The 16177-nt window shown below is 43.3% G+C and overlaps 1 protein-coding gene across 1 annotated transcript in view; it reads left to right on the plus strand.

Annotated features, from left to right (window-relative positions):
- The window catches only part of DCT (dopachrome tautomerase), a gene marked incomplete at both ends in the record, with an annotated part of 37514 nt that extends 28729 nt beyond the window's left edge, over window positions 1–8785 (plus strand). Inside the window, 6 exons of the mRNA XM_081326402.1 lie at window positions 56–156; window positions 2278–2444; window positions 5039–5218; window positions 5325–5460; window positions 7935–8136; window positions 8604–8785. Of these exons, the coding sequence (XP_081182528.1) occupies window positions 56–156; window positions 2278–2444; window positions 5039–5218; window positions 5325–5460; window positions 7935–8136; window positions 8604–8785 (968 nt within the window). The remainder of the gene's footprint in view (window positions 1–55; window positions 157–2277; window positions 2445–5038; window positions 5219–5324; window positions 5461–7934; window positions 8137–8603) is intronic.
- Between the last annotated feature and the right edge of the window lie 7392 nt (window positions 8786–16177).

The raw sequence follows: 16177 nt of genomic DNA on the forward strand, positions 1-16177 counted from the left end.
ACCTATTGTTCAGAGTGTCTTTTTAACTGTAATTCTTGTATCTCTCTTTTTACAGGACCGGGCCGTCCCTTTACAGCAATAGATTTCTCCCATCAAGGCCCTGCTTTTGTTACCTGGCATAGGTATCATTTACTACTCTTAGAAAGAGATCTGCAGGTTAGTTGTCATCACTGTCTTCATCATGTATCCAAAAGAAGCTACTCGGGTATCTCCTGCCCTTCATAATGCTCCAGGAAGGGAAAGATTCTTAGTACAGGAAATGAAAAATATGGTTCACTGCCTTCTAGTAGCAGAGCCAAGGTCAAGCAAAGTGGAGGCAGAAAAATGATAAGTTGGTGGGATCAAAATGGAACATCATTATTATGGTAACTGACCAGAAAACTATAGTTATGTGAGCTATATACTACTAAACTGTCATGTCTGCAACCTTTAACAGGGCAAATGGTGCATCATAGGGCAAAACCTTTTCAAACAAGGTCTCTCACATGGGCTACTTTACAGAATGTTGGAACCCATTACTCCGGAGGGAAGGAAATTTCGGGAAATTGTGGCCGTTTCAGCATTGCTGTCCTGCTGCTCTTTCAGCACCACCGTTATGCTGCCACGATCATGTGATCCTGGATTTCAGTGTTGTCCCTGGGAGGGAGGAAAGAAGGAAGGAAGGAAGGAAGGAAGGAAGGAAGGAAGGAAGGAAGGAAGGAAGGAAGGAAGGAAGATTTTGTGGGTCACAATATAAATCAGCATATATTAATTTTAAATCACTAATACTATTCTACGGCTTACAAGAATGAATACTGGTATTTACAGGGCCTATCTGAGATAAATGAAGAAGTGTACATTTTCCTTCTAGATAGCTATTTTTTTAAACAGCTGTGTATTTTATAGCTTTTTAAAAAATTGTTCATTCCATGTTTGGATAGATATACATGAACCAATAAAATATGTAATAGTCTGTCTTCTTATTCCCAAACCATGTTGTTGTTAGCTGCAAAGTCGTGTCCAACCCATCGTGACCTTATGGACAACGTTCCTCCAGGCCTTCCTGTCCTCTACCATCTTCTGGAGTCCATTTAGGCTCACACCTACTGCTTCAGTGACTCCATCCAGCCACCTCATTCTCTGTCGTCCCCTTCTTCTGTTGCCCTCAATCTTTCCCAGCATTAGGCTCTTCTCCAGTGAGTCCTTCTTTCTCATTAGGTGGCCAAAGTATTTGAGTTTCAACTTCAGGATCTGGCCTTCTAAAGAGCAGTCAGGGTTGATCTCCTCTAGGACTGACCGGTTTGATCACCTTGCAGTCCAAGGGACTCGCAGGAGTCTTCTCCAGCACCACAGTTCAAAGGCCTCAATTCCTTGGCGCTCAGCCTTTTTTATGGTCCAACTTTCACTGCCATACATTGGAACTGGGAAGACCATAGCCTTGACTATACACACTTTTGTTGACAGGGTGATGTCTCTGCTTTTTAGTGTGCTGTCTAGATTTGCCATTGCTTTCCTCCCGAGGATCAAGCGTCTTTTAATTTCTTGGCTACAGTGCCCATCTGCAGTGATCTTGGAGCCCAGGAAAATAAAATCTGTCACTACCTCCATTTTTCAAACTTCTTGGTGCACATATGTTTGAAATAGTCTGTTACTAACTGTAAAAACATGTATACATTTTCCCAAGGCTGACTGTCTCTTACCATCCTTTTCCTAATAAAGAAGTGTAAAGCTAAGAAAAATAAATATCCTGGGAATGCATAATGTCTCCAGATATTCTAGACAGACTATTAGAATTCCTCTTGTAGCTTGCAGGTAAAAGAACAATGTATTAGCACTAAGAAGAATCTAATTGTGTTGTCATAGTCATCTTTCAAATACTAGTACTCTGAGTAAAGCTATATTGAAATGCATCTGTGCTGCTTATTTTGTTGTTGTTGCAATATTGATTGGATGATGGGGTTCATTAATGAGAGCAGACCAGAAAACAGGGAATATAAACTTATTTTAAAGCACTTTCTGCCTTTCTGCTTAACTATTCCACTGCTGTTGAGTAGCTAGTCAGGATAAGCTTGCATGAATCCTGCATTTAAAAAAATAGGCACGTGTCAGTTGGAGAATGAAATGGTATGGATCTTATTAATGGAATATATAATTTTCATGGACAAAGAGATATTGCAAGAGATATTGCAAAGGTATGAAAATTTGTTAATGATGTAAGTATCATTGCCAAAGACCAATATAAAGATGTAATTTATTTAATTCTTTTCTCCATATCTTCTCCACATCTATGTTCTTTAGCGACTGATTGGCAATGAGTCCTTTGCATTGCCATTCTGGAATTTTGCTACAGGCAAAAATGAATGTGATGTGTGCACGGATCAACTTTTTGGAGCATCAAGGCCAGATGAGCCAAATCTAATAAGTCGTAATTCAAGATTCTCAGAATGGGAGATAGTTTGCAATAGGTAACGAACATTTTGAGACTGCTTAAACATTGATGTTCAACCTGTCCATACTAATTTTCCACTGCCAGTATGGTTAATTATCTGTCTTTCAACTATTAAATCAATACAGAAATTGAATTCAAATAAATATGTATCTTACAAATCCCTCAATATTTTTAAACACTGAATGAGTTCTATAATAACTTTCCATTTTACTAAGCAATCCTAAGCCTTAGGGTACTTCGGTGAAGGTAGCCTCGGTAAGTAACACAAGGAAGGAGACAATATCTAAGGCAACTTCCAATTCTGTGACTGACAAAATTATAATTATGTAACAAAAGCCTTATTTGACACATCCTTGGTTCAGGCACAACTTTAGCTGGTGCCACCACTGAGGTAGCCAAGAACATCTTTCTTGATGCTTATGTTTGAATCAAAGTAACTCCTGTACCTGTGAGGGTGCCTCTGGACCACAAATAAGCTTCATGGGTTTCTTAGAAGAGATCAGTAGGTTGATCTCAGGTAAATTGGGATGGGATGAAAAGGAAAAAAAAGTTTAGTAAATTAGCCTTATTTAAGGTTATGTGTCCCATGACATAGGGACGCGGTGGCTCAGTGGGTTAGGACGCTGAGCTTGTCGATCAGAAGGTTGGCAGTTTGGCAGGTCGAATCCCGAGTGCCGCGTAGCAGAGTGAGCGCCTGTTACTCGTCCCAGCTTCTGCCGACCTAGCAGTTCAAAAGCACGTAAAAATGCAAGTAGAAAAATAGGGACCACTATGGGGGGAAGGTAACAGCGTTCCGTGTGCCTCTGGCATCTAGTCATTTATTTATTTATTTATTTATTTATTTATTTATTAAATTTGTATACTGCCCTTCTCCCGAAGGACTCAGGGCGGTGAACAGGGCAATACATATCAAAAACAAGATACAAAAATTAAAAACGATTAAACAAAATGCCCACGAATAAGTTAAAACACATTAAAAGTAGGTTAAAACACATTAATAAAACCCAACCCCATCCCATCAGGCCAGGCCAGCTTGTTCGAAAAGGTAGGTTTTGAGATCGTGCCGGAAGGAGCGGAGGTCAGGCGCCATCCGGAGCTCGACCGGAAGATGGTTCCATAAATCCGGCACGCCCAGAGAGAACGCCCTCCCCCTGGGGGCCACCAGTCGGCATTCTTTGACCGGTGGCACCCTGAGGAGGCCCTCTCTGTGGGAGCGTACTGGGCGGAGGGAAGTTGACGCCGGCCGCAGGTGCTCCCCAAGGTATTCCGGACCCATGCCATGTAGGGCTTTGTAGGTCATTACCAACACATGCCGGCCACATGACCATGGAGACGTCCTTGGACAAGCGCTGGCTCTTCGGCTTTGAAACGGAGGTGAGTACTGGCCCCTAGAGTCGGAAACGACTAGCACGCATGTGCGGGGGAACCTTTACCTTTACCTTTACCTCCCATGACAGCCACTTTGTGAATGGGCAAAAGAACTCCCTACAAGATATTTTCCAAATATTGTATAAGCCTCCCAAAAGTTTAAAACCATTAAACCACATTGTGTGAATAAACTCCATGGTCATGTCTCCTCTAATGCTCCCCTCTTCCTCTAATGCACAGTTGTTTCCCTTAAATTTTGAGAAGGAGAGCCCTTTCTTCCCTGTGGGTTGCTTTTGCTCGGGGCCTCTAAGCTATCGATGCCAAAACTTTAACAGGATTAAAGTTAACATTGTTAAGGCCCAAACACCTCGTGTTCACTTAATACCAATTATCTGATTTCTTCCCACACCACTTTAGCCATTTTAAGAAGTAACATTACGTTTTGTTTTATCTCAGAATTTCTAAAACTGATATTTTAAAGAAGTTCTTCTTAAAGAATGGTCCAAGGACCCACCCTGGTCCTTCTCTGGGGCTCGCAAAATCAGATTGATTTGTCAAATATTGAAGCTATTTGCTAAAATGTAAAACAATGTCACCCTTATCATTATTTTTATTTGTTAAAAAAGATCAGATATTTTCATAAACATATTTTATTTTAATATCTAATCAGTTTAATACTGTTATTTTTATGTGATTCAATAAGTAAACATACTACAAATATGCAATTTTAATGTTTTAATACAGTAAATATTAATAAATATAACACCCACAAAGTATTTTTTGGAGTTCTGCATAATTTTTAAAAGTGAGAAGAGGTCCTACAAGTAAATAGTTTCAGAAGTTGTGTTCTATACAATAGTATCTTCTAGTTTTACCTAAGGTGGCTGTTATCCTGTAACAATCTTAGTTGTAAACCTGACCTTGTATTTTGGCTTTCATCAGCCTCAACCAGCACACTAGAGCCATTAGCTGTGCTTATTGAAGATGATGGTAATTTTAATCAAGTAAATGGAAAGTGCCAAATTGATGTAGAGTGATTACTACCAAACATCGTACAGTATAGCTTATCAAAATTCTGCTAACTTTTAAAAAAATCATTGTGATATTAATTGTTCAGGTAACTAATTAAAGATGTAATTCTTTTCTGCTGTATAAGTCAATGAAGCAAAATTGGTCAGATATTACTAACCAGTTCTAACTAACAGATCTAACTATTGCTATCTGTCTTATTTTGAACCTAAGTTTGAATGACTATAACCGTCTGGTCACACTGTGCAATGGAAGCAACGAGGGGCCTCTACAGAGGCACCCTTTTAGCAAAGCTGGTGATAAGCTGCCAACCTTGGAGGACATTCAGAGGTGTCTCTCTCTTCAGGACTTTGATAGCCCTCCTTTCTTTTGGAATTCTAGATTCAGTTTCAGGTGAGTGCTTTGCATTTCAGAAGGGGTTTTGCTGCTTGGCAATGACTTTTACTTCAAGCCGGAGACAGCTAGAAATGACATGCTGCGTTACTTGCCTTTGCCACAGGAACACATTGGAAGGTTTTGCCGAACCAGATGGTAACCTTGAGCCGCCAATCATGAGTCTCCATAACTTGATTCACTCTGTTTTGAATGGAACAGGTGCTTTCCCCCATTCCGCAGCGAATGATCCCATCTTTGTGGTACATTCTTCTGCTTTTGATTTCCATAAACTTTTACAATTAAATATGACTACATAAGAACTTTTCCCCTCAAGCCCAGCAGAAAATGGATTTATGCACAAAAAGGAAGTAATGTTTTCTACTGTTTAGTATATCTGATCTTTATTGACTACCGTGCTTTTAGCTTGGAATAGCACTAAGTGGGGAGCTGCAAATATGGTGAAATATGTTAAGAGGTCAGCTGCAATAGTGTGATGGACTTTTAATTTATTAATGAGTATTGCATGAGCAATACAAATTAAAAAACAGCTGCTATCTTGGCATTATTTTACTGTACTCTGTGAATTCCTTTGAGCATACATCAACTTCTTTGAGCATACATCAAAATACAAAATTTACATATTCTATTACGTATCAACATATGGAGATTTAATTTAAATAGACCGTATATATGTTTTGGGTTTTATTTAAATTTATTTGGGAAACAAATCAGGCATTTAATTTATCTTGCAAATCACTCAAAGCAAATTATTCAGTTAATTTTCACTTTTTTTACACCATATTGTTCTTGTGACTGTTGTTGCTTTTGCTACTATTATATTTCATATATTCTCCGTTGAGGTCTGAAGCACTCAGAAGTTTATAATTAAATCAAGTTATCAGTTACTCCAAATTAGTTGCAGTCAGTTACAATTAGTTTGCAATGGTAGAGAGAAGGTACAAGAAAGAAAAATTAAAAGATCCAGTAGTATTTTTTTCATCACTTATTTCACGGATTTTGGTGGATTAAAAGCGAGTTTCAAACGTTTGAGACACCCCTAATCCCCATATTTGATAGATTAGGAGCTAAGAGTGGATTATATAGGGGATGATATTTGAAATAGTTTTCCAAATCTTCCTCCAGATTTAATCAGTGTTACGAATATTCCAGTTTTTTGCAATACACAGAATTCCTTACAATTTGATAGTAAAATCTGGTTTGTTATTTTAAAATGGAACATTTATTATGGTGTTCTGAAATCAAGAGTATCCATTAGTTGTCATATTATTAAAAGCAGCCAAAAAGAAAGTAATATTTTGCAAAGATAGTATATGGACACATTGTAATTGCTGTGATTTCAGTACTTCAGTACAGTCCTTTGGATTCTGTGAGCTAAAGACGTAGGACAGTTGTGTCAGTGTGTGGTGAGAAAAAATCAGAAGGGGTCTGGTAGATTTTTTTCCAACCAACAAATATTATTAAAAAGCATGAAGCTGCAGCATATGGAAAATCACACTTTTTAATACAATCTGTTTGTCAGTCAGAAACATGCTTCCAGACTCCTTTTGATTTTCCGTGAGCTCCCTCTGCTGGTTAAATTAAAGTTTGATCCCTGCAGCTATTAGTACAAGTAATCAAAAGAGGAAGGACTTGAACATTCACTCTTAGTAAATTTCAGTAAGAGTGCCAAGATTCCTTCTCAGCAGGTTTGAAATAGTGGTTTGGTGTCTGAAGCATCCTCTGAGACCAGGATGTAATAAAGAATCTTAACCATCATGAAGAAAAAGCCAATAATATTTGCTTCAAATAGAGAAATTTGTTCTGTACTAATCTCTCTATATGTAGAAAGATGACAAAGAACCTGAGGACAAAACAGCAACAGAAATAGCAATAGAAACCTCTGTTTGTAAACATTTAGACCTTTTTCTTGAATTCTGAATTCCAAACATCTGGGATCTTACCTTGATACTACAGGAAGACCGTGTTTTAAAGACTTTTGTGTGACTGCTGACCCTGCATTAAATTTATCAAAAACTCGTGGATAGGTTTTTCACACATACTGTAGATTTATTCTTTTGCCAAAAAGTTCCTGAAGTCTGTTAGTTTGTACGAATTTGTTCTTAGAACAAAGCTTACAGCAGGGGGTGAATGATACTGGCTGAGATGCTTTTTCTGAGTTCTACCCCAACACTGATGTTTTAGTTCTGTAGTACACTTCCAGATACTAGGAGAGCAATTTCCTACCAATTTGTAGCAGGAACCTAAAAGGAAATGGATGCGTGAAGCCTCTGATGGGCTTAATGTACTTTAAATGTTGACAGGTTCTTTCCCAGTCGCCCTCTGCCTCCATCTCGGAGAAGAAGAAAAAAGACTAAAAATCTACTTTCTGTAGTTATATTCTCCCCCCCCCAAAGGAACCTCTGGCTCCTGACTCTCTCTATATATATTATATATTTACTTCGGAGGTTTAACCTGAAGCACAGACCAGTTTGCAGATACCTGGAAGAGAATAAGGCTTAGTTGAACCTTTCACAGAATACGAATGGATAATTCTACAGTTTTTGTTCTGCATCATCTTTCATTCTTCAGGACAGAGTAGCTTTTGAGTATGACCGACGAGGAGGACACATGGTGAATGTAGATAGCCTGAAAGTGGAGATGGGTACTAGTATCTTTTTGTTATATTTGCATGGCCATATGAGGAATTTAAGATGAATGTCAATTGGAATTATAGGTCCTTCATTCCTTCACTGATGCTATTTTTGATGAGTGGATGAAAAGATTCAACCCATCGGAGAGTGCCTGGCCCCAGGAGCTGGCACCCATTGGTCACAACCAGATGTTTAACATGGTGCCCTTCTTCCCTCCTATCACCAATAAGGAAATGTTTCTAACTGCTGAGCAACTTGGCTATAGCTATGACATTGATCTGGCAGGTAATAGCATCTACTTCTATTTGAATTACAGAATTCTTTCTGTCTGAATCACACAACAGCCAGGCACCAAGTATTTTAGTTGATGCAGGATCTTTCTGGTTGATGCCATGGGATTAATCTGCAGATTTTAAAGGTCCAGCTATTTTCACAGCAACAAATCAACATGAGCCAAATCCACATGAGGAAGCTTTAAATCCAGGAGACAATCGGAACCCTTCTGACCCTGGTTTTTATATTCCCTACATTAAATCTATAATGGCTGTGCTTTTCCCCATTTCAGTACATCTGGGTTACCTCTCCACTTCAATACATCTCTTTCATTGGGTTTTAAATGCAAACATATATTTCTATTTTTAAGAGCTATAGCGGTGGACCTAATGTTTTTATGCTGTTTTTAAAAAAATCTTTGAAGAGTGATGCTAACCTACAATGTTGTTATACCTCACAATGTTTCTCTACTTTTTCAGAATCTGCTGAAGAATCCCAGGCTTGGGCTCTGATGGTAGGATCCAGTCTTGTGGGGGCTCTCATAGTTTTAGCTGTAATGGTCCTTCTGCTTATCTTCTTGCAACACACGAGACACTGGAAAGGCTTTGAGCCACTAATGAATGCACAGTTCAATGTAAAACAGTATATGAATGAGCCATAGCAATGAAGCATTTCTTGGCAATCTCTCTCCCCATTCCCCATTAGACATCCAGTATGTTTATTTACAGCAGTTTTTCTCAACCTTGGTGACTTTAAGATGCATGGACTTCAACTCCCAGAATTCCCTAGTGAGCATGCTGGCTGAGGAATTCTGGGAGTTGAGGTCCACACATCTTAAAGCTGCCAAGGTTAAGAAACATTGATTTAGAGCACACTTGTTTCAACATTATAAAATTAGGTGCTTAGCTGGATAGGAAGGAATCATCTAAGCACATAAGAATCTTTGAGAAAGGCATTTATTCATCATTATATTCTTTTAGAGAAATTATATCAGCACAAGTTTCCAAAACCAGTGCTTTTTTTGAGAAAAAAAGGTGCTGGAACTCCCTTCTGGGTGTTCTATGACAAAAAAAGCCCTGCCAAAAACATACATTTGAGAAGTGTGGCCATGTACGAGGGCAATTCAGAAATAAGCCTCTGTTTGGTTATCAGTGACAGACACTTGCAGATACAGAACTTTTATTATACACATTAGAAAACTACAACATTACATTACTTTTCGATGTAATCGGCTTTCAAATTGAGGCACTTGTCAAAATGTCTTACAAGGTTTGAAATTTCTTCTTATTGTGTAGTGGGTTCTGGAATGCAGGAAAGATGCCAGGCTGATGAGTACAGCATAGGGGTTCTTTATTGGTGGTAGAAACTGTACTGGGGAAATAGGGGTTACCTGTACCTTTATATACCTGGCCAGGTACGCTCTCAGCCAATCAGTTTAAACCTTAGTTTCCAGCTGAAAACTAACCGGCCACAGCAGTTTCGGTACAGCACCACCTGGTGGTATTGGCTATGCCGCGGCTTGCTGTATCTCTTAAACCCCCATACATAACACCCCTCCCCACTTTAAGAACAAACAATGGTTTCAATAGAGTGAACAGCAAATAACTACAATACTGTAACAATAGGCTTGTTGTAATACCATGCCCTTCTGCCTCCCCTCATGTCCGCACATATTTGGCAAGATAGGCGAGTGGTCTATGAGTCCTAGATTACCGTCTTAGGGGTTCCCCCTGTCCTGGACAGCAGAGTCAGTGGCTGATTCCTGGCTGGCCGTTTCTGGTTGACCCACCCCAGAGCCTGACCCTGTGGCCGGGTTGTCTTGATGTTCCTGGGCCGGCTGTTGCCCGGGCCGGGCAGGTCTCTCTGTCAACAGTAGCGGGTCTGTGAGGTCCTTCTCGGGCTTGGGTCCAGCTGTTTGTTGGTAGGGTTGATAGTGATGATTTGTGGACAATGGAGGGAGGTCCTCCGGTTGGTTGTTCTGTGACCTTTCAGGAACTCGTTTCCTGACTTGGTCTATGTGTCGTCTTATCTGTCGGCCCCCCTCCAACCCTACAATGTAGGGTAAGGGGCCAGTTCTGTCAACCACCACCCCAAGGATCCACGCATGTCCCGGACCATAGTTCCTGGCCCAAATGTGTAGCTCCCTGGGGGGTTTGGGTTGCTCAGTTTCCACAGCCACTCTGTCAGGGTGGAGCCTGTCCAATTTGGTGATGAGGCGCCTGCCCCAACGAAGTTCCGCTGGGCTCTTGCCCGTGGCTGTGCATGGTGTGGTGTGGTGTGCTAACAGGAATTGTGCCAACCTGTGATGCCAGTCACCGCTGATGATGCACCTCAACGCGTCCTTGGTCGTTCACACCATGCGCTCTGCTTGTCCATTGGTCAACGGGTGGAAGGGCGCAGCTGTGACATGCCTAATCAAGTTGGCTTTTGTGAATGCCTGGAAATCAGCAGAGGTGAATTGAGGCCTGTTATCGGAGACCAACATGTCAGGGAGGCTGTGAGTGGCAAAGAGCCCCCTGAGCACTTGGATTGTTTTGGCCATGGTCATTTTAGTGACTGGCACTACCTCTAGCCATTTGGAGTGACTGTCTACCACCACTAGGAATAGCTGTCCTTGGAAAGGACCAGCGTAATCAATGTAGACCCTGGACCAGAGGGTGTGTGTTGCCTCCCATTTGTGGACAGGCACACGGGGCAGCTCCGGCCTGGACCTTTGGCAGGCGTAGCAACTGTGTACCAGTTCCTCTATTGTCTTGTCTAGACCTGGCCACCACAGGTAACTCCTAGCTAATACCTTCATCCTAACTATGCCTGGGTGCCCTTCATGTAACGACTGAATGACTCTGTCCCTCAGTGTCTCCAGAATGATGACCCTACTACCCCACAACAGGCATCCCTTGTGCGCAGACAATTCATGCCTCCTTGTGAAGTAAGCCTGGAATTCCAGGCCTGGACTCTTCTCTTGCCACCCCGTGACTACCCAAGAATGAACCCTGCTCAGGATTCTGTCTGATGTTGTCTCAGCAGCTATGTCCTTTGCATGTAGGGGGCATTCGGGTAGGTCCTGGATGGCCAGTATTTGGGCTGCCGGTGCTGGATCGGGTTCTGAGTTTGCTTGGGGTAACCTACTTAACCCATCTGCATGGCCCATTTCTTTGCTGGGTTTGTGAACCAGTTTATAGGTGTATGCAGATAGGAATATGGACCACCTGAGCATCCTAGGGGATAGAATTTGGGGGGTTTGTTTGTCTGTAGTGAACAACCCCAATAGAGGCTTATGACCAGTGAATATGGTGAACTCCCTGCCATAGAGGTAGTCATGGAATTTTTTGACCCCAGCCACTATTGCCAGGGCTTCCTTGTCAATTTGGGCGTAATTCCTTTCTGCCCCTGACAATGTTCTGGAGTAGTATGCAATGGGCACCTGTTCCCCATTCCCTTCGAAGTGACTCAGCACTGTGCCCACTCCATAGGGGGAGGCATCACAAGCAATGCAGATGGGCTTTGACTTAATGAAGTGTGTGACTGTAGATTTGCTGGACAGCAACTCTTTTAAATTTTGAAAACTTTTTTTGTGGACCTTGGTCAAGTTCCATGCAGCCTTCTTGTCTAGGAGCCTGTGCAAAGGCTCAGCTATTGCTGCCTTGTGGGGGAGGAAAGAGTGGTAGAAGTTTAGGAGCCCAAGGAAGGCTTGCAGTTCTGCCTTGTTCTTGGGGGTGGGGGCCATTTTGATTGCCCTCACCTTGGATTCTGCAGGTTGAATCCCTTTGGCATCAATTTTAAACCCTAAAAATTCTGTGGCTTTAACGCCTATGCAGCACTTATCTCTTTTTAATTTGAGACCTGAAGAGCGAAACCTACCTAAAACTGCCTGCAATCTCTCAGCCAACACCTCTTCAGTGTCCCCTGTGATGAAGACATCATCAAAGTAAGGGCATACCCCTGGAATGCCCTTTAGAGTCCGCTCCATTACCTCCTGGAATATTCCTGGAGCTACACTGACACTGAACTGCAAACGGTTAACTCTGAAGGCTCCTCTGTGCATGACTATTGTTTGGGCGTCTGCCGTTTCCCTGGTAACCGGCAGTTGCTGGTACACCTGCGCGAGATTCAGCTTTGCAAAGATGGCGCCGCCTTGGAGGGAAGCCAGAACGTGGCTGACCGTTGGAACCGGGTAAGCGTGCTGATTAAGGGCCTGATTTATCGTGCACTTATAATCCGCACAGATTCTCACTTCCCCGTTGGATTTGAGGGGGGTAACTATGGGAGTTTCCCATTCTCCCCCTTCTACCGGCTGTAAAATCCCCTGTTCCACTAGCTTATCTAGTTCGCTCTCAATTTTATGTTTGAGCAAAAAGGGGACTCTCTGGGGTTTGATCCTCACAGGTAGGATGTTGGGGTTCAGTTTAAAGGAGATGGGGGGCCGGTGTACCTGCCTAATTTGTCATCGAATACATCTGCAAATGCTTTGCAGATGGCTTCGATGCTGTTGGCCTGGGTGTTGTGGATGCCTGAGATCCCTATGCCTAGGGCCTTAAACCAGTCCAACCTGACTAGGCTAGTCCTCTGGCCCTCGACCACGAGAATATCCAAGTGCCCTTGGAAGTTCTTGAACCGCACTGAAAGGGTGGCCTCCCCCTTTTACAGGGGTGTGTTGGAAATCAGTTAAGGTTATGCTGGCAGGCCTCAATTTGGCCCACCACTTGCTCTGGCCGCACACAAGTTTAAAAGTCTCATGTGAAATCACTGAGACTGCAGAGCCGGAGTCAAGCTCCATTTTGCAGGGAATGCCTTGCAAATGGATGTCCAGTTTAATTTTGGGGGTGAGCAGCTGAGGGACCCCTGTGTTGCAGATGGCCCTCCGGCTTTTGAAATAGTAGTGCGCTGCTGGGCCCCAGTATCTTTCAGCGACGCATCCTCTGGATGTAGCTCGTGCAGGCCGTCTCGGGAACGGTTACGGCAGACCGCTGCGATGTGGCCTGTCTTCCCGCAGGCCCGACACATGGCCATCCTGAACTTGCAGGCTGCCCTTGCGTAGTTCCCGCTGCAACCTGCACACTTGGGGGAGGTTGCGCCACAGCCAGCACACTTTGTGGGGTTGCTGGCTTTCGCTGGGCCCCCTGGTCGCTGCGACGTTGCTGTGGTTGCTCTGGCCTCCGGTGAACCATGTCAATTTAGGCCTCCCCATCCGCTTCACTGCTCCTGCCATACGCAGCGTTCGCCAGGTGAATGGATCCTTCTGGGCTGCTGGGTCGGGGGGGCGGTTGGACCGTGTGTACTGCATCACCGGCCGCCTCATTGGCCAAGACCTCATCCTGAGCATCTTGGAGGGTCAAGTCGGGCCTCGCAAACAGTCGCTGTTGTAGGCGCTTGTCACGTAGGCCGCACACGAGCTGGTCACGCAACCTCTCATCCAGGTTGCTGAACTTGCACAGGCGTGCGGCCTCTCGCAAGGCCGCGATGAATTCCGACGCTGACTCGCCCGGCCGTTGAAACTGCGTTTTGAACTGGCCCCACCAGGCCAGCTCGGACATTTGTGGCCAGAAGTGGGCATTCAGCTTCTCGACAAGGTCTCTGTACGCGACGGTCTCTATCTCTCTTGGCGTGAACAGGCTGATGGCCAAATTGTAGGTTGCAGGGCAACTCATGCAGAGCAAGGCCACTGCTTTCTGGCCATTGTCTGTGATCCGGTTGGCCCAGAGGAAGCCCTCGACCTGCCCCAGATGTGAGGACCATCGTTCGGGGTGGCGGATGTTGAACTTGCGGATCTGGCCGATCTGTGCCATTCTGCTGTGTCTGGTTCAGGAGTCCTGCTTTGGAGGTGACCGCTAGCATGGTGACTAGCCAGTCATTGATGGGGGGGAAGATGCGTGTTTCCTCCAGCAAGCGATGCCGTCCCCAAGTGAATTCAGCGCTTAGGTGAAGCAGGATCCCACCTTAGTCACTAGTGGGTTCTGGAACGCAGGAAAGATGCCAGGCCGATGAGTACAGCATAGGGGTTCTTTATTGGTGGTAGAAACTGTACTGGAGAAATAGGGGTTACCTGTACCTTTATATACCTGGCCAGGTACGCTCTCAGCCAATCAGTTTAAACCTTAGTTTCCAGCTGAAAACTAACCGGCCACAGCAGTTTCGGTAGAGCACCACCTGGTGGTATCGGCTATGCTGCGGCTTGCTGTATCTCTTAAACCCCCATACATAACACTTCTGCAAAAAAAATCTCCTGCCTGGGAATGAAGCCACCCTGTAACAGCATCGTGAACCATTCACTGTGTTTTGTTCTCCTCAGAAAGGGGTTTTGGTACCCAATGAGCACAGAACTTGCGGTATCCCAAATTTTCTGTCACTACCTCGTACAAAACAGTCCAAGAAATTTGGGGAAAGTGTAAAGAAAGTGTGGATATCGGGAACTGATGGACTTCACTGACCTTTTTGTCAATTTCCGGCACGAGTTCATTGCTGACTACAGATGGGCGGCCACTTCTTGCCTCGTCATGCATGTCAGTTCGTCCATCTTTAAACATGCGACACCGTTGATGTACGACACCTTCACTCATCACATTTGGTCCATAAACATTACACAGTTTGTGATGAATGGCAGTTGCCAAAAGTCTTTTTGCACACAGAAATCGTATTACTGCACGCACTTCAGGTTTGGCGGGATTTTCTACAGCAACATTCATTTTCAGTAGATCTAGAGGACAAGTCAACAGCAACACAACCTTCTCCTTCCACTCCTCACTGCCTACTGAACTACTGCGCACAGCGCCATATAACGGGCATCACTATCCTGCCTATTTCTCGCACATGCTCAGAGGTTTATTTCCGAATTGCCCTTGTATATTTAAGAAGTAAATAAAGATATGAGGTCACAAAGAGGGACATAAGACTGTCTGTACACCCAAGCTCTAAGGATAATGTTTTACATCGCCATCATCTTAAGATCACTAGCTAATCACAGAGCTGCTCAAATCTGACTGCATACCTGCTTAGCTTTTCTGTTATTTTATTATGTATTTACTGCACTATGTTATAAAGAACACACCTATAACCACTTATCTGAGAAAAAGCATTAGCATTGCTCCCTTAACTATATTCTCTTGACTCTATGCATTCATTCATTTTAGAAGCTAATTCCAGGAATAAATCCCTGGACAAGCAACCAAAGAATGAGTGCAGAGAAGAGCAACAAAGATGATTGGGCGGCGGGGGGTGGGGAAGGAGGCTAAAACATGAAGAATGGTTGCAGAACTTGGTTATATCTGGTCTAATAAAGAGAAGGACTACATGATAGCAGTCTTTCAATATTTGAGGGACTCTCCCAATTCTTCAAGGCACCTCAGGGCCTGACAAGAAATAACAGGTGGAAACCTGTCAAAGAGAGATCCAACCTAGAACTAAGGAGAAATTTCCTGACAATGAGGATAATCAGTGAACAGGTTGCCTTCAGAGGTTGTGGGTGCTCCATCACTAGAGGTGTTTCAGAAGAGATTGGATAGCCATTTGTCTGGAATGGAATAAGGTCTCCACTTGAGCAGGAGGTTGGACTAGAAGACCTCTAAGGTCCCTTCCAACTCTGTTATTCTGTTCTGTTCTACTCAATGTCTAAACAAAAACAGAAAATGTGTGTTTTACTTGTATTTATCTAGAAATAAATTCTATGGTGCTTGACAAGACTGTGTAATGTTCTTCAGTCACCAGCCTAAGCCAGAGATCCATGTCTCTGTGAAGCTGATGGATGTTGATGCACAAATCCATTAAAAGCTACTCCTATTATCCACCTTGATATATCAATAACCAACTGAAGGTTCTAAGAGAAGCTGGATTTAGCTGCCAATTCAAAGTTACAGCATGTCAGAAGTCTAAAAAAATCTAGGCAAAGGAGAATGCAAGCCTATTTAGCTGGCCTAACTTAAAGAAACTGCAAAAGCATCTTTTGCTGTTTATTTTCAGTGACAGGTGGAATGGAAATTCTGAATTGTTCCCCCGCCCCCATAAAAATCAGTCAGAAACTGTGATTTGTTCTTGGCTTCTGATCTGTCTAAAACTAGGA

This window comes from Vipera berus (assembly GCF_964194415.1).
Source record: "Vipera berus genome assembly, chromosome: 4".
Classification (NCBI taxonomy): domain Eukaryota; kingdom Metazoa; phylum Chordata; class Lepidosauria; order Squamata; family Viperidae; genus Vipera; species Vipera berus.